Consider the following 26076-nt stretch of genomic DNA (forward strand, 5'->3'; position numbering starts at 1 on the left):
GAACTTTATACTGTGTAGCACCAGAGTTATTCTGGCAAAACTTTCTGCTAGGGTAATCCCAACACTGCTGCAACACCAGTATGATATAAACCTTTAAAGCCCTGCATAGAAGCACCAAATCTGAAAAAAGGAAAAGAAAAACCCCCTCATTTATGTAAAGCAGGGGTAGCAAACCTGTGGCTCGCCAAATATTGTTGGACTCCAGCTCCAATCAACCCCAGCCAACACAGTCTATGGTCAGGGATGATTTGGACTATAATCCAAAAACATCTGGAGGGCCACAGTTTAGCCACCTTGAGATAAAGAAAATATATGCAATTCTCTACACATATAACATTTAGGCTTCAGTCCTATACTCATTTACTTGGGAGTTAAGACCTGCTAACCACAATGGGTCTTACTTGTGAGTAGGCATGTCTAGAACAGCACTGATAGAAACATAGTTATAAAAGTTATTTGCTCCTGGCAAGTTCAAAGTTAAGAAAGAAAAGCAAATGCTTTTTAAAAAATTGTTCCAATTTGATCGGTCCTATACATGTTTATGTTTCAGCATGCCTACCACTTCCTATAACTTTCTTACCCATTTCTATCCCTCAAAGGACTTTTTTTTTATTTCAGTGTGTTGCAACCAAAATGTGGGAAGCTAATAACATTACGGATTACTTAAGACACTTACTTTCTATAGCTCTTATCTTAAAATTTGTTGTACAATAAAACTTAATTATCTACAGGCAATGCTATCACAATTGTTATTCAATTCCTTTTATTGTGTTCTTACAAAAAAGTACTACACATTTACAAGTTCCCCATATGTGTTTTAACTCCTACTATAGTCTCCCCACACTACCAACATCTCACATGAACAGTTCCACACATCATCTTTATCGCTGCTAATGTAAAACCACATCACTACATTACCGTAGTTTGCCTGCATTTTCTTAAACAATAACATCAACTGCATAATTCAGTCCCTCTAGAGTCTAAATATACAAGTTTTTACTGAAATTCACTTATACTCTCTTGAAAAACATTTTCCCATCTATTTTTAATATGGTTGTGTATAGCTTAGAGGTCATTAAGTATTTTATACAGTTTGGGTAAAAGCTCTTATCTGAGGAAAGGAACAGTTCTACAAATGTAGTTCGTGATCAAAACATATCTGAGCTCCTATGTAATTCACAGAGGGCTAGGTTATTTTAAGGGCTCTGAAGTCAGCATAGGAAGCCTGCTCTTTTGTCTCTTTAGCAGATGAGTGTTAAGGAATCTTCTCCTTCAGGAAATCTAACAAGCTCCTTCCTTTCCCATAAGATGGTTACCAAAACCCTTTTTGTTCCAGGATGCAATTTCACAATTGCTTCTGTTTGTTAGGGTGTGAAACCTAAGATGCTGGCAAGTTAGCAATGTCATGTAACTTTAAGTAGTCAAGCTTGTTAAGTTGTTAAGTTGCTCAGTATATAAAGAGTGTTTGTTTTCTCTGTGTGTGGGGCGTGAAGCAAAAATGTCCGAAAGCTCCGGAGGTGTTTCTGTTATCTTTCTGCAATAAACCTGTCTTTGGAAAGACAGGCTTCCCTGTGTCGTTATTTCTTTGCTGCTGAGACTTTGAAGCTTGTACTGCAACAAGAATCTCTGCACTGGACTTAATTAATGCTCTGCAAAGAGAGCTGTTGCTGGTGGCGCAGCGGAAGCGTTTACTGGACCAGTACACAAACTCTCTTACTGTTGTTAGTTTAACGCAAGTGCGTTTTTGTGCTCTATGTATATTTTAGTGCTGTTTTAGTATTGACACATTTTATTTCCTATAAACCCCTTTGATAATTGGTTTTAAAAGTAGGATATAAATAAAAGTAAAATAAAATAATAAAAGGTAGCATTCAGGCTGCAAAGAATGACTGCTCAAAGAATGACTGCTCAATCTTCACTGCATTATGTGGCAATTGTGCATTGTCTAAACTGGGGGCAGGGGAGACTCAAGTTCATAGACAGAGTGCAGATATATCTGGCCTTAGGCTACATCTGTTTTTCCTACGCCACCCTGCTCCCGCAAAGCCCAGCTCCGTGTCCCCCACAAGTGCTTTTACTTGGCTGTAATGTATCCTTAATTGTAATACCTCTTGCTTGTTGGGAGGGAGGATGGAAAGACTGACGTATAGGAACTTCTAGCGTCTGCATGGCTCAAATGTAAGCTACTGTACAATGGCACATTTGTTGCCCTGGCTGCTTTTGTCTCTGGCCACACCCACTACTGGTAAGTGACCTCCAGGAGCTTGCCCATAACAGAATGCAGCCTTGAGGACTGAAAAAACTTCAAGATTTTAAACTAAGCTCTGCAGAGAGCTGTCTGGAGTGCCAGTGAATCCTGAAATCCTCGCATCTCCTTGCCCTGCTTTGCCTTGCCTTGTCCTGCTTGCCTGGTTCTAACTTTTCCCTTAGGTCAGAACCACATGCTGCTGAGGCCATCAGTAACAGAATGTTCCTAGCTACAACCAACCAATGTTTTCATAAAGACTATACCTGATGTGGTTCCACATTTGATTGTGAAGTCTGCAATAGTCTCCATCACTGATGTTAGCCGTAATGCAACTTCCGCCATTACCACAGTATTAGTATCTCCAAGATTAATGGCATGAATCACTTCATTAATTACACAAAGTATGTGTACCCACTAAGGAGGAAAAAATATTAAACCATTTTACATTTTTATTTAAAGTTATTTAAAAATTGTGAATGAAATCTGGCGAGCGACTGTGTGACATGGATATGGCAGGCTGCATTTCCTAGACTGAAGGACAGAGCCACAACACAATGAATTGTCCCATCTGTGAGGTGCAGAGTCCTAGATTTCCCCTTCAGACATAGATCCAATGCCCTGGACCTCATCTATGTTCTTTAAAGCCACCTGCCTATGGAGGACAGTATCACTGTCAAGCTAGACTGCCATAGTACCACTGACTTTTCCTCAGCCTGGTGGGATGGACTCAACTATCAGTAATGGCATGGAACAGTCACACTCTCCTGGGTCCCTGCTTCTCAAGCTGCTAGCAAACCTTTGCTTGTCATGCCACCGGTTGCTTCAAAAACACTAAGTTGAAGCTCCTCCACATCTTATACCTTTTCCTCTCTTAGTTTTCAAGTTTCTGTGCCAGTCAAACTGACCTTTCATTTCTCTTATAGAAATTGCCCTGCATGTCAAGAGTATAGCTATTTATACTGAACAGGTAGAGTACTAATGAGTATGCATCATTACCAACACCACAGGAGCATTTCTAGATAGCTGGATGTGTGATACATAATTAACCTTAATCAATATGAGTTATGAGAAAGGTTTACCTTGGCTGTCTGGTATTTATGAAGAGACTTTAAGAAATAGCTTCCGCTATTTTGGATCCTCAGAATTGCAATTTTGCACTTTTGCCACAAAAACATGGTTGCATCTGTCATCATTTCTCTGTCTGGCAGGAGAACCTAAGGAAAAGGTATTTTTCAAAGATTTCAACTACCTGGCTTTTGAGGGTGTGAAGTCACAAAATTTAAAAGTCACAAAATTTTAAAACCCAATAATGCATTTGCAGGATTGAACACTAGTATCTCATCCTTCTCTTCCCTCCCAGCAAGCCAAATGGGTCACTGCCTCCTCCTCAGACTTCTCTTGCTTGGTGAACAAAGCCCTGCATAGCCAACTGCTTAAAAAGGGAGAAGATGGAGCACTCTCTGCTCCTGCCACCATCTCATCCTCTGACCTGGAAAGAAATAGTTGCAATGTCTTTACGTTTTAGGTAACCACCCTTAGGGGACATCATTCCCCAACAGAAAGAAGGAAGGAAAAGTAGGTGGTACCAAAGGGGCAGACAGCCAGAGCTGAAGAGCAAAAGAATGGACCAACATGCATTCGTTGGTATGCTACAGATATGTGCAAGCACACAAACGTGTAAAGAGGCTCAGTATTGTGAACAAGCCTGGAATTCTCTTTTTATAATTTGTAGCTGCCATTATTTTCTAACAAGCTCCCATTACATCCCAGTACTTCAGAACGACCCTGTGCTTCTGTTTGCAACATAGTGTTGTTGTTGTTGTTTTAGAAAGTTTCCTTAAAGTGTTGCACGGGAAACTGTCTTATACCAAGTGAGATCATCAGTACATCCAGTTCAGCATCATCTGCTGGCTTCCAGAGATTCTCCAGGGTGTGACGCTTGGGACATTCCCAGCTCTACCTGGAGATGCCAAGGACTGAACTGCTTGCAAAGCACATGTTCTACTACAGCCCTTTCCTGTGTTATATTTCTGCTTAGTTGTTATGAAACTAAAAATATTGTTGCAGCTTTCTAAATCTGACATCCATTGTCTATTATAAAAAATATTTTGCACAATAAATTAATTTAACACACCAATTTCATGTAGTTCATACTTAACCTCAGTTTTACTATACCTTTTCAGGTGTATTGATGCAGGAATAAAGAGTTCTTGCCAATGTAAAAATTTCATCAGTAGTCTTTCCTGCTGGTACTCTTCCATCTACCATTGCAATTTATTTCGAAAAGAAAATTAAAAGCAGTCAATTCCGTAAAAAATATATTTAAATCCGAATTCTCAGTTGAAGCAAATGCAGGAAATTACATGAAATACAAATGAAGCAATTTCCCACTGTTATACAGAATTTCTCTCTGAACATGGTCAATTATCTGGAAAATTTAAAGTTTAAGTTTAAAGTTTTGTCATTTAATAATGAGGAGTGCAGTATAAAAAAAGAAAATCAACAGGAAAAGAGTATTTAATCCAAGATCCCAAACATCTACCTACTCTAAAAAGCTATCTCAAAATCTTGGTCAGGCTTTTTTATTTGTATGGAAAAGGAAGTAACAAATATCTCCAAATTTGTGGGACCAACAAATGAACTGCTTAAGATGTAAGGAGCAAAACAGATTTAAAGGTGATATGGGATGCAAGTAAAGCAGTAATGCAGGGTTTTTTTAATACAGCAAAGCGCATACCAAAGAAAGATAAGAGAGCAGAAAAAACAAGAAATTTTACAAGAAGTAAAAAGAGAAAGAATTCATAAATTTCCCTCAAAAAAAGATATCAAGATGTTGCAAATGCAGTATTCACTGATAATAAACCAGGAAATAGAATGGAAAATTAAATATTTAAAACAGAAACAATTTGAACAAGCTAACAAGCCAGGGAAATATTAGCTTGGCAAATAAAGAAGAAACAAGAACAAACCTGCATTAATAGAATAAATGTAGGAGGTAGAGTAGTGGAAAATCCAAAATAAGAGATCAATTTGTGAGTTTTTATACAGAACTATATCGAGCCAAACAAGCTAATTTAGAAGAAATTGGTAAATATTTAGAAGACAGAGAACTACTGTACCTAAGACACCAAAAGATAAAGTGTCATTTCTGAATAGACCTGTCAAAATGATGGAATTACAGCAAGCAATTTTACAGACAAAATTAGGAGAGGCACCCGGACCTTTCAGCAATATATTATAAAAAATTACAAGATTACCTAATACAACCTTTAAAAATATATTATGAATAGAACTTTGAATACAGGAGAGCTACCTGAATCCTGGAAGAGTGCATACATAACTTTGATTCATAAGCAAGATAGAGATCCAGAGCTGGCTAAGAACTATCAACCTATTTTGTTGTTGAATAACGTTTATAAACTGTTTGCAGACATATTAGCTAATGGGTTGAAAACTGTATTAAAAGAGGAAATCCATCAGGATCAGGCCATATTTTTGTCAGGAAGAAAAATGAAAGATAATATTAGAAACATAACTGGTGTAATAGAATATTTAGAAGAAAGAAATGAAAAACAAGAAGCTTTAATGTTTTTAGGTGCCAAGAAAGCATTTGACAATGTCAAATTTGCCTAAGTTTTAAAGTTCTTTTTCTTCCCATTATAGTCAATGGTACACCAGTACAAATATTTAACAGTTAATAATGTTAGTCACATTTTGGGAGGTACAGTGAATCATGTTTTATTACCAATATTCAGAAAAACATATCAGATGACTTTCACTTTCTCCTTATCCTGTATTATAACTTCTTGGTGTAATCATTAACTGAGCAGCTACTAACTGTGACACACCTTGAAATGTGATGGATTTTCTTCCTGGACTACGAAAAGTACTTGATTCTCTGATAACATTTCCATGCACACACAAGCCGTGTCTTGGTTTTCTTGCAGATATTAGAGGCTGCATTACTAGAAGTATTTTGAGTTCTGATTCTGCTTTCTTCCATTTGGGGGCCTTTTGATTCTATAAATATATGGAGAAATGAGAGGTCTTGCTTGGCCTTTGAAATCTAAGCACAACAAACTACTTTTAACATTGAGAAACTGAATTTACCTGAAGAAAGGAAAAGAACACTATAGCTGCGTGATCAAAGCTATCCCACTCCTCATAGCTGAAAGCCATCTTAAGAAATCTCAAGGCAGCATATGCAGAAATACCACTCTTCCCTATAACAGTAACACAAAAGGTGTAAGACTCCCACAATACTCACAAACAGAAAGGAGAACACTAAACTTATTTATTTACTGATTTAACTACTTCTGCAAGTATGGGACCAATATGATTCCTTTGAATTCCTTTGCAGTAGACCAATAGCTTTCTATGAAGACTTTGTCTGATTCAAACTTCTACTCAAAGAGGTAGCTGTGAAGAAAGGTTTCCATTTAAATCTCCCTAGCCCTTTAAGGGTCAAATTATTTACATAAAAGACATATGTCTCTCTATTTTTAAAACACAAAGCAACACAAAATACACACTGAAAATGCAAGGGTTCAAACTGTAGAAGCCCTGCCCCCATTTCTCCACCAACCATCACATGGGCTCCTCTCAGATTTTTCCCATTTAGCACAAATTTGTGATTTGGGCTTTTGCACTCAGAAGTATTTACCGTATTCTTCACCCCATAGGACGCACCGCCTCATAGGACGCACCTATTTTTTGGGGGGGGAAATAAAGGGGGGGAAATATTTTTTTCCCCCGGCACGGGGCAGGTGCGGGGGAAGCCCGAGCTTCCCCCGACCCCAGCCCCCAGAACATCCTGCTATCCGCAAGCCTAGGGAGCCGGTCTCCCCAGGCTTGCGGAGAGGTGCGCGAAGACCGGGTGCGCTCTTCAGCGCGCACCAGGCTTCGGAATCCAGGCAGCTCTGCGCCACCCTCCGGAGCCCCGCGCGGCTTCGCGCCGGGATCTGGAGGGTGGCGCAGAGCTGCAGGAAGCCCGGGAAAGCCTGCATTCGCCCCATAGGATGCACACACATTTCCCCTTCATTTTTGGAAGGGAAAAAGTGCGTCCTATAGGGCGAAAAATACGGTACATGATTAGGAACCTTGCTACTTGAGGGGCCTTCTAAGTGTCCCTAATACTAAGAGAGTGTGGCTGAACAGCTTGAACCTACTCTGCCCATGAGGGAAGCAAATCTTCCCTTGATATGAGATCCACTCAGCTCACTTTGTTACCACAAGCCTTTTGGTTGTCATTTAAGAATTTTTCTAGCATGCAGTAGGCCATTCCCATAATGTGCATCACTTTTCACAGACACAAACTCCAGATGGCTGACAATGCTTATGCTAATCTGCTCACTGAATGCATGATCGAATGTAGCAAGAAATTTAAGGGTAGGAGTCAACTAATCGGTCTTGCCAGTGGAAGTCAGTGCAAGGGCTCCCCGCTAGTACAATGGGGTTTCTCCCATGTCCTCCAAAATTGGGTTGACAGGAGGGGGTGGGAGAACCCCCAGAACAATATAGGGGGAAGGAGGAGATCATTCCATCAGACAAGCTAAAAAAAATTGCACTGACAGAACAATTGCCATAGCACTATGCTGAATTCCTCTCTAAGTGTCCCGCAGAGTGGTAATGTTAACTGGCCTTCCACCTCAAAGGGGTGTGAGTGCAGGTAAACAAAAAAGCCTGTAGAAAATACTACAATAGTCAGATTACCACTGGCAAATAATATCATTTTAACACATCCTATCCCCAAACCATCAAAGATGCAATCCTAACTCCCTGATATTCATATCTCAGTTTGGCTAGGTTACTATGATGTGCAAGTCCTTCTCCGCTGTCCTTTGCCAGCAAATAGGAGCACCACTGGGTGTGGGGTCTCCACCACAGTGGAGGTCGCAAGATCTGCCATGACAAGCAGGATGTTACCAGAAGCAGCCACAGAAAGTCCTGAAAGATGGTGTTTCAGAGTGCAGTCTACAGGATCCCAAACCCCACAAATCCCCTGGTTATGACACAGCGGAAAAAGGACCTTCTGCAGCCCAGGCCAGCAGGAACTGCCAGGGCTTTAAATGTGGTCTAAGATCTGCCACTTGGTATTGCTCTGTCAGCGTTACAAGAATAAAAACCATTAATTTACCTGCTAAGATCTGTTCCATAAGTGTTGATGTTCCAGTTATAACCATAGAAACAGGGATTAAGCTGCTTCGGGCAGCTACGCCACCACCTGCAATAAAACTATCTTGTTAGCCCTCATGTACTATTTTACAAGATGTTTAATTATCATATAATTTTGAAATACACTTACTGTACATGTAAGTTTCCTAAAAGAGCAACCTAAAAGAGCAACATTTCAATATCTTTTGGTAATAAGAAGGCATGCTCAAATTGCTTATTACCTCCTTGAATATGGTTCAATAGTTATATAAGAATGGTCTCTACTACAGGGATAGCCAAAGAAGTACCCTCCAGATGTTGAACTAAAACTCCCATCATCCTTGGCCACTGTCCATACTGGCTTAACACTGATAAGAATTGTCCAAGAATATCCAGAGGGCAACACATTAGCTATCCCAACTCTACTCAATTCACTTGTTTTTCTTCATTTAACATACTATTTCTTTCCCACCTGCTGTCAGATTAGATCTCTCCCCACCAACCACCACCATCATCACAGCTGTTGGGGGTTATTGGATCTCAGAAAATACATCAAGAGAACAGTCATAGTTTAACATCATGCTGAAAGCTGAAGTCCAAAGAAAGCAAGAAATAGAAAAGTTCAAAATGTTAAAGTCTCCAATAGGAGAATAATTAAAATTAGATTGATTTTAGGAAAGTTATAATCCAAATATCCATCTCTCGGTTGACGTTCTTGCTTACTGTGGATTTTGGTAGCCCTACATGTATTCATGTGATTTCTCCACTGCCTCACATATGGCTCAGTTTCTTGTGTTCATACTTCCACAGCTTTGAAAAAACTATTACTGTGTCTTATTTTTCTTCCACTCCGATACTAGTTTAAAGCAGAGCACTCTTCAGTCCTAGCGCAGTTTGAATTTTTAAGAAACAAACATTTTACTTTCTGATATAATGAGTAGAATTTCCACATGTTGACAATGATAATTACTTCCAATTTTTGAAAAGTAATAAAAGAATTACATTTGGTTTTCCTTGTTATAATTAGCCAATTCTCTACAGTCAATTTCATCCACTTACCATCAAGAATATCCACGCCTGCAAAAAACAACTCTGAAATGACATCACGAATTTCCATTTCATCAGGAATAGGAGGGCTAGGGATCAGTGTCCGCCTATTTCTATCAAACAGAGCTTCCAAGATGCCAAAAAAGATAGATGAATTGCAATCAAATATCTCCATCATCAGCCGTTCTGAGACTGTCCGAGGCCAAGGAAGCTAAATGAAACAAAAATAATCAAGGATCACATATTTAAAATAGCTGTCGTAAGTAAACAGCTCCATATAAAACCATGCTGGAGAGCTTTAAGTTAGACTGTGCACGGATAGGTAAAAAACCAGTGTGAAGTGTAAGTCTTAGCTGGAATTAAGGAAAGCTCTGTTTGCTTGTGTCATATTTAAATTATAAAAAGTAAATCTTTATGAAGCAGAATTTTTAAGACATTTTAGGGAAGTCATGGACTGGCTGGATGCAGAGGAGCACCTGCCAGGGAACTGCCAGGGGAAGAAGGCTCCAAGCCAGTAGACTGATAGTGGGATGACAATGAAGAGGTGGTGTCAGCAGAATAGATGACAGGGTTTAGTGAACAGTTGATTGTCGGGGCTTCAAATGTACACAGGTCTCTTTATGCACTGACAATCAGCCAGTTGTTGGTGCTTGCAGAGGGCCGTGTTGCCCTTTGAAGCACCTACAGCTGATAGTAAGGGTTTCAAAGTGCCTTGCAAAGGCTGTGTGGGCATTGATGAACAGCAGGTGCAAGGCAGGTGAATGCCTGGTGAGCCAAATGGAGCCCACGGGGGTGGGGGGGAGTTCACTGCACTCACATTAAGGATCTCTGTTCTTCAAGAAGAGGTTGGCCCAGGAAGGTTGGTCCAATCAAGCAATATAAAAGGCCTCAGTTGAATTCTGAATCTTGTTGATACAAATTGGCTCCCTGGAGCTATCCAAGGTACTGCAACTCAAATCTGACCATACCTGCTACCTGCCTGGCTAAGTTACCCTCATGGGGTCCAGATCAGGACAGGGTGAAATGGCTAATACATACATGTTGTATATCTTTCATATTATTTTTCACTCTTGGACGAAAAAGCCCCTTTGGTCGTCTTCTGGGTTCAAATGCTGATCTTTTGAAGATCATTGCTGCCATCTGACCCCAAAGAGGAAAGAAAAAAAGCATAAATTATTATGTTACATGTTCCACTTTCCTAAATACTATAAATCCCTATAAAATATGAATACCTTCACAGTTGCTTCTTTGAATTTTCTCTTTGTTTCTGTGCTTAATGCTGGTGAACTCATATTTTCCATTTGCTTTAGTTCATCTATTTTAACCAAACCACGACGTGCAAATATCTGAAGAACAATAATATATATATGTAAACTGGAGTGCCTATTATTTTCCTGTTAATAAAGGCAGGTGTGGAAATAGGAAGAAATGGCAATACTGTGTCCCCCATCTTGAACTAGAACTCCACTGACTGCTAGCATTCAGAATTCCAGTGCCCATCCTACAGTCACATTCCAAATAAGATAGAGAAAAAATCTGGGAAGCTTCATGTGGATCAGGAAAAACCAACAATGGCAGTGCTTGGGGTCCAGATAACCATTCTAGGTTTAGCTGCCCAAAATTCTGGATTCAGATTACTAAGAAAGTAAGTAGGCAGAGCAAAACACATTATGGAGAATGTTGGAGACAGAATAGGCAGAAAGACTGAACAGAGTAGGCTAGAGCTAAATCACATAGGCAGATTAGAGAAGATGTACTTGGATTTCAGGGTCAAAGGTATCAGATGGTCTACAACAGAAATATGTTTTATGCTGCAGGAATAAAATGTTCCTCTATGGCAGTCATAACTATACAGAGAAGGACCAGTATGTTGGTCACTTGTTGAAATCAAAACTAACAATATCTTCAGTGCAAAAGGTTGAGAAAAGGGGGAAAGTAAACTAAAAATTACAGAGGTAACCTGTCTATTTTATCCAAGCATAAGTCATTTGGAAAATTGCTAGGTTGTGCTCCCATCAAATCAAGATCAATGATCCCAACATCATATACTTATGGACTGTATTTCTGTTCAGACAAGGAACACAAAACAAAGGCAGCGCCCCTTATGCACACTTTAATATAGTCTCCCACGAGCAGCTTGCTTTTACACAAATCCAATATATTTTTAATTTTATTTAAAATATGAAGGATAATCACTACCTCTCCATTTATGCCAGAATAGCAGTCATAATAACACTGGCAAACAGCAGCATACAGTGTTGCTCTCCATGGCAAATAGTGTACAGCTAAAAGGGGAACCGATGATTCCATACATACACAGGCCCATAATAAATATTCAAGCACCTATTGAAAGAGAAACTGATTATAAATTAAGCCATTAACGGGTGACATCCAGTGTTAGTTATAGTCAAAGCAGATCCACTGAAGTCAACGTAATTTAAGCCAATTTATTTCAGTGGGTGTGTTCTGAATATGACTAACCCTGAATATCACTCAATGATATTAACACTGATTAGTATAAAATATTGCAGGGGTTGAAAATTTTGAAAGGTAACTACTATACTTCTTTCCCCTCTTTCAGTTCAAGACTTTAGTATGTCATAACTGATTAACATTACGAGCAGGTGAGCTAGTAAAAATAATAACAATTTTTGCAGATTTATGTGCAAAACTGACTATCCCCACCACACACACATCTACCTTTCTTGCTTACTTTTTCTGGCGTGTACAACTGAGATGAACAAAACTTTGAAAGTCACATGATGATCTTATTGTATAAAAAATAGCCACTGGGTGGCACTACAGTTCAGTTTAAGGACAACTGAAAAATCTTCCGTATAGTCAAGAGGTATGTAATTTTCACACTGCAGATTTCAGGATGAAATCTATCTACCTTTCTATCTATCTTCACTCTCACACTGTTTTGAAATCAAATAACATATTCATAATAAATCTGCCTGGTTAAATAAATAAAAGTATTCCCATTTTCATGCAAGTGAAATGTATAAAAATCAATACTAAGGGTTTTTTACTCAAAACAGTACAAGACCACGTTTTAAAGTGTAGGACTGTATTTACAGAGTGGCGGCAGCAGCAGCAGCACAGCCCTTGAATATTCATCTAAGAATCTTTAGAAAATAAATTTTGTATCATTAGTTAAGTTTGTTGAAAATATGTACATCTTGCCTTTCTGTCTTGTTTCTGAGATACCCAAGGCAGCTAACACCACGGAAAAACCAAACACTATCACATGAGATAATAAACAGAAAAGCAAAAAGAGAGAAGCATGGCAGACAAAACAACTTTTAAAAGGCAACATGTTAACAATTCACAACCTAGTCATGGCAAAGGTCTACTGCCAATTCTTCATTCAGTACAGTATCTAAATGCTGTAAAGATGGGCCAGACAAAATATTCCGATAATCTAGGTGGACAGCTAGATTGATACAGAAAAAGACAGTAATTACCCTGGGGTCCCAAATCATTTAGAGCAGCCTCTGTTTTGCCCTTAGGATTCTCTCAAGGTTTTGTCCTCCACCTAGGCCACACCATCTTTTCCAAAGCCACACCCATCAATGGCTCTGCCCCCTACCCTCTTCCTTTCTGGCTGGAATGTATTCTTAAACAGTGTTGATATCTTTTGCTCATCAGGATGGAGAAGTGTGCATGTGTAGGAACCTCTGGATTTTGCATGGCTGGTATATAGTCTACTGTACAAACATTAGGAATTGCTCCACCCACTTTTTGCCTCTGGCCTTGACTGCTACCAGCCTGTGGCCCCAGAAGGCTGCTCAGAGGGTAATGCAACCTTTGGGCTGGGAAAAGTTCCCCACCTCTAATATGCAGCATGAAAAGTAATAACACACTGAACTGAGCCTAAAAGTTAGGTGCCAGTGTAACTGATACGTGCTCTAGTTGTGAAGGTATGCTGAAATTCTATGGGCAATGTCTATTGAAATCTCAAAAGCCAAAACCACTGAACGAACAATATCAGATTTAATGTTGCCAGTTTTCTATACTTTATTTATTTATTCATTCATTCATTCATTTAAGCTAAAAACATCCTTTAAAAAACACACACACAATCATCACAAGTCAAACAAAAGCTAAAATGTTACCAAAAACATGCAGAACAGTAACAATCTGAAAAATTAATATATCTTGATAGACACAGGAAAAGAGACAAATACTTCCAGATTTATCTTGCCATACCTTAGAAGATTGACCAATGGTCATTAAATGCCTACAAATGGTATACATATGGATTGTACCTGCAAGGACAAGTAAATTATTTTAAAAACATATATAGCAATATGTGCATCTGTGTGCATGCTGATATATATTATGCTGAGCTTGTGGACTATCCTTACTCTCACCTCAACTTGGCTTTTCTTTATTCAACTTATTCAATATGTATTCAATATATTCAACTTATTTCAACTTCTCCAATATAAATTGTAAGGTACGTGTATATATGTATAAAACCTTCACAGTGAATACAGTAAATGGGCATAAAAAATAACACCTATAGGTTGTATTGACAAAGCTTATCTAGCAGAAAAAAGCATATTAAATGGTTTCTAACTTCTTTGAAACTTACTTATGAAACCCTGTCAACCATTTCATGACTCTAATAATCTCAAACATTTATTTCCTAAACTTTTGGAACTGAATTCCCTTATATGAAAACAATACCCTCTGATATATTTTACAGTATATTGTATATTATATTTTACATGCTTATAATTTTTTTATTTAAAAAACTATAGTGCTTTGTCAGTACTTATCCATCTACATTAAAGCTATAAGCACTCAACTGCCTGCATAATAAATAATTTGCTTCACAGTGAAAATCCAATCCAAAATGTAAACAGAAACGGCAAAACTGAAATTCCCCATGAATTTTATATTAGGGAGGGAGCTCTAAAATTAAACACTCTTTTAATCTTGACAGCTCTCTAACAGGATTTAGAAAGTAAAATTTGTGACGTACCATTGTAGACAAGCCAACACAAACGTTCATGTGGCAAAGTCATCTGCATGATCAGTTGCAGTATGGACAAGAGTCTGAAACATGTCTTCACAGATTCCTGATTCAGGAGGTCCTCATCATTATCACACACCAATTTGTAAATGCAGATATTCCTCACTTGCAAAACATGGAACTAAAATGAATAATCAGAGATTGAAATGACGTAATTCTTCAAATCAAAATGTGAATTTAGCACCCCACCCCATAACTCACCCTTCAGCCACTCAGCCAGAGGACATATTTCCCCAGCTCTTTCACAACTGTGCCACTCAGCATATTCACTCCTAGGTCTTGTATGAAATTCCCACCACTGTCTACCCCATGCTTCATTGGCCCCTTTTTCACTAGCTTGTTTCCTTTGTGCTTTTTTCATCCAATCGCTGCCTTTTAGCTAATTAACTACTTTCTACCATAGCACTTAATTTAAGCAATGGTTTCATGGCACAGTACTTAAATTTAAACAAGGGCTCAATGAAACATCCTCAGAACTTCAGTCTCTAGGACAGTGTTTTTCCACAGCCAAACCAACATTCCACTTCCAGCACAGCAATTGTTCTGATAAGCTCCTTGCTTGTTTGTTTTCATGCATTTGCTATTCATTTGGTGTGAGGGATTCACACTTCTTGCCTAAAGCTAGTGCCTCTGAAGTGCAGCAGACACCAAAAGTGATCAATTTTCAGCACCTGTTAAAAACTTATTTATTCACTCAGGCCATGCATTTTTGTACTTGGAACTGTTTGAGAATTTGTCTGTATCATGTTTTATTTATTCTTATCTTATTTCTATATTTCATCTATTAAAGGTATTTTAGATGGTTGTAAATTGCCTTAACATTCTTTGAATAAAAGGCAGTCTATAAATGATTCAAAGAAGATAAAGATATAAATTTCTGTCAATATAAAGTTATTCTTCTAGCCAAAGGCCATGACAAACCCACAGCAACAGTAGCAGTAAAAAAATACAGATCATATACATCCATGATATGAGTCAATATCCATGATATATGAGAGAGGTTACTAGAGACACCAACAAACTCAAATCCAGCTTGATTCATATTAAACCTCCAAATCATCACAATATTTTATAGAAATGTTATTGAACTACTTTTTCATGGGTTTTTTGTTTGTTTGTCTGTTTGTTGCAGCCAATGCATATGGGGCCACTCTGTGTGTTACGAAGCTATTAGTGTCACTTAAAAGAAACTAGACCATTTCAGCTGGAGTGTACCTGCCTGCTTGTGTGAACAAACGTTTCAGAAAGTGGTCTCTTGAGTGTCTATATAAGGAGCAGGCCAACAGATAATGAGTAGTGTCTTCCACCTGAGGTTGACCACAAATATAAAGTCTGCCTACACATGGGACCTTGCTGCAGCAGTCATCCAAAACTGCAGTGGGAATCATTTGGAAACAGCTCAGTAAAGGTATTTGGTCAAATAGCTAATTCTAAAATACTGTTGTCGAGTGGTAAAATTGCTGTTTCTAATTAGCTGCGTGTCCCTTCTGGAGTCTATCCATAAGTGCCAATCCCTTAGATGATACTTATTCATGGTCAAAACAGAGCTCAGTCCTGGAAAATAGTAATAGTCTAAAACATCTTGACAATCTGCTTTCCAAAGTTGGTTATAATCCAATTCTATATAGCACAGAGCAGGAAAATATTCAATAGGCATAGTAGCAATTTATACTAATAATAATACTAATAATAACGGCAACAACAATAATCACCTTCACTCAATGACAAAACATTGTTGTTAGAGAGTGTTCAGAAAAGATACTGTGAAACAGGAGTAGTGGACCTTTTTGGCCTGGAAGGCCAGATCCTTATCCCCCTCACCGCCCCCTACTTGGAAAGATGAATGGGGTAACATTATTATGACATCAGTTGATTGACAACCTGCAGGCTATCAGGTGCTTGAGAAATGCTGTGCAACAGGACTTTTTGGGCACTCCAAATTGTCAATGCCTACAATGTCCTGCCTTTATGATTTCAGGGGTAGAGCAAGTGGGTGTGGCTTGCCCAAAATAGCCTTGCAGGTCACATAGGGAGCATTTCTACAGCAAGCTAGATCAGGCCCATGGACCAGAGGTTTCCTATCTGTTTTAAAAGTCTAAAAACTCAGGGAATTTCTCAGTACTGAAAATGCTAAGACACTTTTAGGATACTAAAAATGTTCCTTTCATCTAATAAAAAGAAGTGATACACAGAAACAATCTGTATTGGGCTTCAATTTACCATAAAGGCAAACAGTGTTTGTTGTAATTTCCTAAAGGGGGAAAAACTTGGGTTCATGTATCACATTATTCTACAGCAAACAGCTGGTTTCCAGTTATGAAGCTTCAAAGTGAAATCCTTAGTATCTGCTTTTACAACAAGAAGAATAAATAATATCCTAGGAGAGCTTAGATCCCAAATGTTTTTCAAAAACACTGGCAAACTCTTTTAACATATTTATTAGATGAAATCATAAAATGCCCAGAGGACTAAGAATATGAATAATCAGTTGTTTTTTAAAAGATGGTTATGCCGATCCTACAACGTATATGCTTGTTAATTTCATTAACATAGTTGCAAATGTAAGATTTGTCTCAATTCAGTAGACACTTTGCCCACAGCACACAGTTAGAATGTATGAAATGTATTTTTCATACATGCAAGTCTGTATAAGATTCTCCTATGAATGAGCAAAAACACCCAGACTAAAGAACTGTATTTCTCACACACTGGGTGATGTTGGATGCCACAAATTAACAGACAGAGGTATCATTTGAGGGAGTATAAAGGTAAAGGGACCCCTGACCATTAGGTCCAGTCGTGGCCGACTCTGGGGTTGTGACGCTCATCTCGCTTTACTGGCCAAGGGAGCCGGCGTACAGCTTGACTAAGCCGCTTCTGGCGAACCAGAGCAGTGCACGGAAACACCATTTACCTTCCCGCCGGAGCGGTACCTATTTTTCTACTTGCACTTTGACGTGCTTTTGAACTGCTAGGTTGGCAGGAGCAGGGACTGAGCGACGGGAACTCACCCCGTCGTAGGGATTCAAAACGCCAACCTTCTGATCAGCAAGTCAATTGCCCTTCCATGATATAGCTGTATAGAGCTGGCTACATACTATGCCCAAAGCTGAAGCAGCGTGCTTCTGAATACTAGTCACTAAGGAATACTAGCAGAAGAGGGCTATAGCGCTCATGTCCTGGTTTTGAACTTCCTGTTGGCATCTGGGTGGCTACTGTGGGAAACAAGATACTGGACAAGACAGGTCTTTGGTGTGATCTAGAAGGGTTCTTCTGATGTTCTAATGGAAGCAGCTATGCATCTCCATTCATCTCTACATAAGGGCATACAAACATTTGAAGCCATTACGCAATTATGAAGAAAATGGAAATGGGGGAGGAAATTAAAGAAGATAGCTTATCTGTCCCATGTCTGGAACAGAAAATGATCCAGTTAATGTGACTAGTATTCACCGTTGTTGCTTTCAGATAGCAAATGATATTTAATCACCTTTCCCCATGTATTTGAACTGAAATTAATAGGGTGGGAAAACATAATGTCAACATAATTTACATAATTTATGTAATAATTGAATACCATATTTACTCAAATCTAATGCTCACCTTTTTGGGCCAAATTACGTTGTGAAAATTAAGGCACGCATTAGATTTGATGGCACATTTACATTTGCCAGCAAATACTTTTTTTGGTTTCAAGATTCTGAAAATTTAAGTGTGTATTAGATTCGAAGGTGCATTAGATTCGATGGTGCAAAAGTTATACAAATTTGCCTTAACAGACAGTGAGATGAATAACATCATTTTTGGCAGGGGGGGAAACAGAACAGAACCAATGCAGCATGTCATAAATACAGGACAAAATGGGAAATGATATCTTCTTACATCCCAACTGCACATATAATTTCCCTACACATGACTTATAATGTGCCATTATATTCAATAACTACAAATTAAAAGGGCAGTTTTTTTAAAAAAAACACACCCTCAAAATGCTACTTATTATTTTTCCTACTCACAGCAATAAGCAAGCACCACAGGAAAAAAGTGTGCAAAAAATATATACACAATTAGATGTAAGTAAAGTATGAATGTCTCTTTAAACACGATATGAGTTGTCATGTGAGAAGTGCCCTTAAGACAGCATGCTGCTGGAGGAAGAATGGGTGGTGTTTACTGAATATTTAATGAAACCTTGTTAATGCCAAATTATTAAAATATTAAATAGTATCACATTTATTTTAAATCTTCATTGTATATACTTACTGTACGCGCAGCAGTTGGATCTCTAAGTCCCTTTGGGAAAAAATCAGACTTAAATTGATGCACGTCTGATCCAATTTTGTTTAGATTTACACTACAGATTTCCTGAAGATATCGCCCATAGCACTGTGTAAGTGCCAGCTTATATTCCTGGAAAGCAAAAAACAAAAAACAAAACTGATTACACACACACAAAATGCATTCTTTTAATTTCCATAAAATTTTAAGTGCCAAAACGTTAAGATTTTGGACCCCAGCTCCCATCAACTATACACAGACAATGTTCAGGGATGATGGTAATTGCACTCCAATAACATCTAAAGGGTCACAAGTTGTCCATCCTTCTTATAATGCATTTACAATGCAATCCTATATATGTCTACTCAGAAGTAAGTTGCATCAAATTCAACAGGACATACTCCCAGGTGAGTACTGTATAAGACTACAGCATGGTAGAGGTGGAGAGAAAGTCTAATCAGTCTTGTTGGTCAATGTATCATGGAAAGCATATTGTTGTCATTTATTGTTTCTCTATTTTGTTTCTAATATTGAAACAAACAACAAAAACAATAGCAATTCAACCGAAGTTCAGCACTTTTAGGTAGTTTAGTTCAGTAAAATTTAAGCAAAAGTTAAATCCCTCCAGCTGTAACAACTGTCTTTATTCAACTGCTTAACTTGGCTGTGCTCTATCCAATATGTATGGCTATAACAATCAAGAAAACAAGATTTCCTTTATATCAAAGCATATATAAAAATGAAAATTAGAAATATTCAATATCTGAACAATTCTAGGTAACTGTGTGGTTTTTTTAAGGCTTTGGTAGAAAAAATACATAGCAGTCATATTAGTGATTCTTAATTTTATTTGCATTTCAGAAGAAAATGTGCTATAAGCTAGAGACCAAGATCTCTTCATGTACCTCTACAATGCAACCACTTCCTGAGCAAATGGAAACCTACACGGAGCATTGTTTCAAAAAAAGGAAGCAAGAACTATAAAACTGAGACTGCAGGTGTCATTTAGGTGCTTGAGTTAAATAAGACACACAAGCTAGGGAAAGGGCATGGCATTCTTTAAAAAGCAAAAACAGATCTTAGATTTCATTGTATAACTCTTATTAATCTGTCAAAAAATGGCAGTTAATTGATAATATATTGTATTATATACAATTACAATATATTGTAATTATATGCTACGCTAATGTTTTGTTGCCGTGTCAAATGTAAAAATGCCAGCTACTGAATCATCACCATCATCAATTTGTACAGCATGAGTTTCTTGATAAATCTCCCTCAACATGTGGAATAAGACTAACTGAAAGTGAGGTTAATTCAAGTAATGTGATCAGACACACACAATCCTTCTAACAGAATTCTTTGGGGGGAGGTGAGAGTCTTCTGACTCTACAGCAGTGTTTATACCTTTTCCAGTTTCATATACCTTTAACAGAGTGCCTACCCATGCAGGTGAAAGTAAAGGGTGACAGGGAACACAATTGGAGGCATCTCACTAAATCTTGTCATGAGCTGGGGGGATTTATTTATTTATTTATGAATTTATATACCGCCCTATACCTGGAGGTCTCAGGGCAGTTCACAGAACAAAATCAAAATATAAAACTACAAAATACTCAAAAATAAAAGCAACCCAGTAACACCCCCCCCCAAAAAAAAAAACCCCTCACATTTTAAAAGGGCATAGGATGTCAATCAAACCAACCAAAGGCCTGGTTATGGGGTTAACAGTCTACTTTTGATGTACAGTAATGGCCACAAATAGGCTGAAATTTACCTGAGACGAAGAATCATTAAACTTAATGGGGCTTTTTTTTTTTTTAGTTTGCACAGTCAGCTATCTTGGGTTGGTATTATGTATTCAAATGGCTTTCAACAACCAGAAGTCTTGTGATGCCTTAAAAACAAATGACACTTGATGCTAAATTCATCACCTGCAATTGCATTAAGATTTTTTAGACATTAAACAGTAGGCACAGAAAGTTCCTATTAGATTAGGACCATGGCACATCAGGAGGAGGGCTACCCATTTGCTAACACAATTTTTTCTCAAGACTCCCTGTATACCATGGTCTGATCCAGTTAATACACATATGCCTACTGTTTAATTTTTAAAAACTATTCTTTTAACTGCACATGACAAATCTGGCATCATGTCTAGTTTGCTAAAAGGATATGAGCTATCATGGGCAGATTGCACTTTACCAAATGCATGATGTATATTCTCAGATGGAAGAATACAAATGCAGATATAGGAGAGAAATTGCTATTATAAATAATTCACATAGGGCATTACTTACCTTCATTTCTACAAGCTCGTCACCAACTTTCACAAGTTTTTCATTGTAATACCAATCTGGGAATCGAGGCTTGTAGTTGTTCCAAATATTAAACAAAGTAGTTGCTCTAAACAAAAATAATCACTGAACGTTATGGACTGATTATTATTTGTTTTTTTTAATAAAGGCAGGAAACACACTGGCAGCAATACATACATAATGTTATTTGTATGCCGCCTTTCCACAGTTCAAACCCTGCTCAAGGCAACTTACAACATGAAAAATTACATAACTACAACTTAACAAAGGTAGTCATAAATAATAAATAAAACATCAAATAATACACAACAAAACTGAATGATTTCCATATAAATAAATCACAAGCTCCAAAATAAAGATACAAAAAACCCAACAGCAACTGCAACACACCCACACCCACAACAAAAAACCCCAAACCCCAAGAGTTTTAACCCAACCCAACAGTCAGCAGCCTCAGCTTTTGTAGCTGGCGTCAGTCAGGGCCCTGCCCTTCCAGGCCAGGTCAGAAAAGGCACACAAGGCAGGGAGCAGGTCTTCCAGGAATCACAGTCCCTGTCTTAACATTATACCTGAAACAGGGATGACGCAGCCAAATAATTGTCACCAAGCCAAGCACAAGCCACTACTATGGTTTGTTTGAAGCAAAATAAACCATGATCTCTGGTTCAGACATGATGCTAAGTCAAGGATTGGGGTTGTGTCTATATTCCACATTGAAAGGAGGGAGCAAAGCAGGTTCAATCCTTGGTTTACCATATTGTGCAACCGGGCCATTATGTTTGATATTCTCTTTAAATATTCCCTGAAACTCCCAGAATTGAAAGAGCAACCAAAATGATCCAGGGGCTATGAGGAGACTTACAAAAGTAGGGCTTTTTAATTCAGAGAATATGAATGAGATGTATAAAATTAGACTGGATCTATAAAAGGTGGATAGAAGTTTTTCTCCCACTAAAATACTAGAGCCAGCAGTCATTCAATGAAACTGAATGTTGAAAGATTCAGGACACATGAAAGGACATACTTCTTCACAAAGCGCATAGTTACATTAAGGAATTTGCTACCAAAAGATATAGCGATGGCCAGCAACTGAGAAAGCTTTAAAAAGGTAATCAGACAAATTCAAAGATGAGGCAATCAAAAGTTACAAGCCATGATTATATTACCTCCTATATCTGAGACAGTATAATAATATAATAATTTATTATTTATACCCCGCCCATCTGGCTGGGTTTCCCCAGCCACTCTGGGCGGCTTCCAGCAGAATATTAAAATACAATGATTCATCAAATATTAAAAGCTTCCCTAAACAGGGCTGCCTTCAGATGTCTTCTAAAAGTCCGATAGTTGTTTATTTCTTTGACATCTGATGGGAGGGCATTCCATAGCGCAGACGCCACTACTGAGAAGGCCTGGGTGGTTCCCTGTAACATCACTACTCACAGTGAGGGAACCATCAGAAGGCCCTCGGCACTGGACCTCAGTGTCTGGGCAGAACAATGGGGGTGGAGACACTCCTTCAGATATAATGGGCCAAGGCCGTTTAGGGCTTTAAAGGTCAGCACCAGCACTTTGAATTGTGCCCGGAAACGTACTGGGAGCCAATATGGTCTTTCAGGACCGGTGTTATATGGTCTCGACGGCCACTCCCAGTCACCAGTCTAGCTGCAGCATTCTGGATTAGTTGTAATTTCCAGTCACCTTCAAAGGTAGCCCCACGTAGAGCACATTGCAGTAGTCCAAGCGGGAGATAACCAGAGGATGCACCACTCTGGCAAGACAGTCCACGGGCAGGTAGGGTCTCAGCTTGTGTACCAGATGGAGCTAGTAGACAGCCGCCCTGGACACAGAATTAACCTGCGCCTCCATGGACAGCTGTGAGTCCAAAATGACTCCCAGGCTGCGCACCTGGTCCTTCAGGGGCACAGTTACCCCATTCAGGACCAGGGAGTCCTCCACACCCACCTGCCCTCTGTCCCCCAGAAACAGTACTTCTGTCTTGTCAGGATTCAGCCTCAATCTGTTAGCCGCCATCCATCCTCCAACCGCCACCAGACACTCACACAAGACCTTCACTGCCTTCACTGGTTCCAATTTAAAAGAGAGGTAGAGCTGGGTATGCCTCTGAAAACCAGTTTCTAGGGATCATAAGCAGGAAAGCACTATGGAGCTTATTTCCTGCTTGCGGGCTTCCCATAGGTGTCAGGATGTCCGCTGTGAGAACAGAATGCTGGACTAGACAGGCGTTTGCCTGATCCAGCAGAGACCTTCTTACGTTCTTAATAACTTTCTCCTTCCTATTACCCTCCTTGCATTAAAAAAAAAATTAAAAAATCTGGTAATTGTGCCTGTGCTCCCACTTTGCACCCCAAGGTTCATATGGTGGGCGAAAGCTTCTTACTTTGCTACCACAACTAAGGGTCAAAGAACTGCAGTGGGAGAAAAGCATTATTTCTGCTTTTCCCTAGCACTTATTTTTTCTAATAGCTGTCAGAAAATGGCATGGCTGCACCTAGTCCTTTTTAGTGCAAGGATAGTACAATGCTAAAGGGGAAGAACGATACGCAGTTGGATAATGGCTCCAACTTTGGATCTACAGTCTTTATAAAGAGGTGAACAGGTAACCAAGGCAGAGGGCCTTCTCAGTAGTGGTGCCCACCCTGCAGAACGCCCTCCCATCAGATGTCAAGGAAATGAACAACTATCTGACTTTTAGAATAAAAAAATTCCTTCCAGTAGCACCTTAAAGACCAACTAAGTTAGTTCTTGGTATGAGCTTTCGTGTGCATGCACACTTCTTCAGATACACTGGTGTATCTGAAGTGTATCTGAAGAAGTGTGCATGCACACGAAAGCTCATGCCAAGAACTAACTTAGTTGGTCTTTAAGGTGCTACTGGAAGGAATTTTTTTATTTTGATTATGGCAGACCAACACGGCTACCTATCTGTGATTTTTAGAAGACATCTGAAGGCAGCCCTGTTTAGGGAAGTATTTAATGTTTGATGTTTTATCGTGTTTTTAATATTCTGTTGAGAGCTGCCCAGAGCGGCTGGGGAAATTGTTGTTATTATTGTTATAATAATTAATTAAGCTACAGGTGTCAGCTACAACTGAGGCACCTGGATACTACACAGTGCCACCTTCATGGCGGTCACGAGGGCATGTGCCCAATGAGGGCCAGAGTGCTTAGCGTCTCAAGAGGAGTCCAGGCTATCCCCCTGCAACTTCTGAGAACGTATATACTGTTATGTGCAAGCAGATCGTCAGATATTTAACAGCAAAAAAAGAAGCACGGCGGAGAAAGAGAGCGCAGGAGAGAGAGGGAGCGGGACGAGAGGCGCGCCCTTCCCCGCCAGCCCCGTCCCCGGCCTCCGCTTTACCCCAGCCTGTGCAGCTCCTGCTGCCTGGAGCCCGAGGCCCCCGAGGCCTTCGCTTCCCGCTGGCGCTGAAAGTAGCCCAGGCAAGCGCTCAGGTCCTTCTCGAAGCTGTCCACCACCGGGTTCCCCGGTTCCACGGGCCCGTAGAAAATGGCGGGCTTGGGGGGAGGCAGAGGCGGGGAGCGGGCTCGGGGCCTGGGGGCCTCCATGGCGGGACGGCCGTCCTCCCCGGCCTGCGCTTTCTTTCAGCCCCGAGAGGCGGCACGCGGGCGGTTGCTAGGAAACGGGGCAACAAGCGCAGGCGGAGCGGGGGAAGAGGAGGAGCTGGGGGAGGCGCGGGGGTTGCGCCAGGAGGGGCTCGCGCTCCTTTTGTCTCCCCGCGAGCTCCTGCGCTTCTCCTCTTCCTCCTCATTGCCGTAATTGTCTGTGGTGCGAGGGAAGCGCGAGTGGCCCGGTTCTTTGGGACCCTGTTGACGGTGCTGTCGGAAGGAGCGCTTAGCCCTCGACATGATGCTCGGTTTCATAGGTTGCCTTTATTGACAAATGCGGACATTGGGATATGCATGCAATAAAATGTTACAGCATGTCTTCGACTCCTAACAGCAGCACCTCCGTTCACAAGGCCAGGCAGGCTCCATGCTACCCCTCCTACCATTTTCGTGCCCCTCCCCTTTTCCCCTTTCCTTTTACTAAACATTCAGTAGCATGCTGAACATGCATAGTTCTCACTGAGGTTTTGGGGGGGGGGTTGAGGGAGGTACAATTGCCCCGGTTTTTCTTTTTAAAAAGCGTTTGCACTTCTGCAAGCCTCGGAATTCCCAATGTGCGATGCTAACCTCTCTCTCGTTCCTTAGTGGCCATGTTTGGGCTGGGATCCTTTTGACACTTAACTGCCCAAGATTGGTATTAGGGTGACAGAGAGAGGAGAGAGAGAGAACAGTAATATAAGAACCAAATGTAATAAATAATTTATTTTGTGCTTCTATCCTGTACTTTTAACTTGTGAACTGCCCTGACATCTTCATATGAAGGGTGGTATACAAATATATAAGCTGTAGAATTGGGAGATTCACTGCTCAAAATGTTCCTGGCTGTTCAGTCTGCATAACTGGAGCAGAAATAGGTGGGGGAAACCCCGGAGGAATATTGTGTGTTTCTACTGCGGAATCAAAACAAATCTAGACTCTTATTGCTTGTGAACCATATGCAAACGCTTCTGATCTCCTTAGAGGAGTAGCATGGAAATGTGAACAGTAATAAGAAAACCAGTAAATAAAATGTTGTTTTACCAAACCACAGTAACCACGATCGACACTCACAGGTTACTCATAGGATCAGGGTTCACACCACGTGATTTTGGCAACACATGCACAAATCCAGTACTGTATGTGTTGTGCAACGAAGTGACCCAGTGTTATACTGAATTATCACTTATTCCCAGACCCCCAAAGTGGTGGAGATGCATGAACTGACTCAGCCCCAATCTTACCTGCTACTATTATACATTGTAGCCAAAGTCAGGAATATTGAATAAGAATAAGAATCCTACTTGAAACACATGTGTCTTATACTGTATTTTAATCCATGTTAGAATTCGTATGATTTCTGT

At 39.7% G+C, this 26076-nt stretch overlaps 1 protein-coding gene across 2 annotated transcripts in view; it reads right to left on the minus strand.

Annotated features, from left to right (window-relative positions):
- CFAP54 (cilia and flagella associated protein 54) overlaps positions 1–24733 on the minus strand; it is a 116199-nt gene extending 91466 nt beyond the window's left edge. Inside the window, exons 1-15 of one of the 2 annotated variants that reach the window (XM_081209623.1) lie at positions 24471–24733; positions 21071–21176; positions 18756–18902; positions 14442–14613; positions 13661–13719; positions 11648–11791; positions 10681–10794; positions 10487–10588; positions 9461–9659; positions 8385–8471; positions 6359–6471; positions 6097–6268; positions 4424–4509; positions 3328–3462; positions 2512–2662 (exon numbers count right to left, since the gene is read on the minus strand). In XM_081209623.1, the coding sequence (XP_081065749.1) occupies positions 2512–2662; positions 3328–3462; positions 4424–4509; positions 6097–6268; positions 6359–6471; positions 8385–8471; positions 9461–9659; positions 10487–10588; positions 10681–10794; positions 11648–11791; positions 13661–13719; positions 14442–14613; positions 18756–18902; positions 21071–21176; positions 24471–24676 (1993 nt within the window). In that variant the 5' untranslated portion in view covers positions 24677–24733. The remainder of the gene's footprint in view (positions 1–2511; positions 2663–3327; positions 3463–4423; positions 4510–6096; positions 6269–6358; positions 6472–8384; positions 8472–9460; positions 9660–10486; positions 10589–10680; positions 10795–11647; positions 11792–13660; positions 13720–14441; positions 14614–18755; positions 18903–21070; positions 21177–24470) is intronic. The other variant, XM_081209624.1, reaches the window with a different exon arrangement.
- Between the last annotated feature and the right edge of the window lie 1343 nt (positions 24734–26076).

Source organism: Podarcis bocagei, assembly GCF_964188305.1.
Source record: "Podarcis bocagei genome assembly, chromosome: 10".
NCBI classification, from domain to species: domain Eukaryota; kingdom Metazoa; phylum Chordata; class Lepidosauria; order Squamata; family Lacertidae; genus Podarcis; species Podarcis bocagei.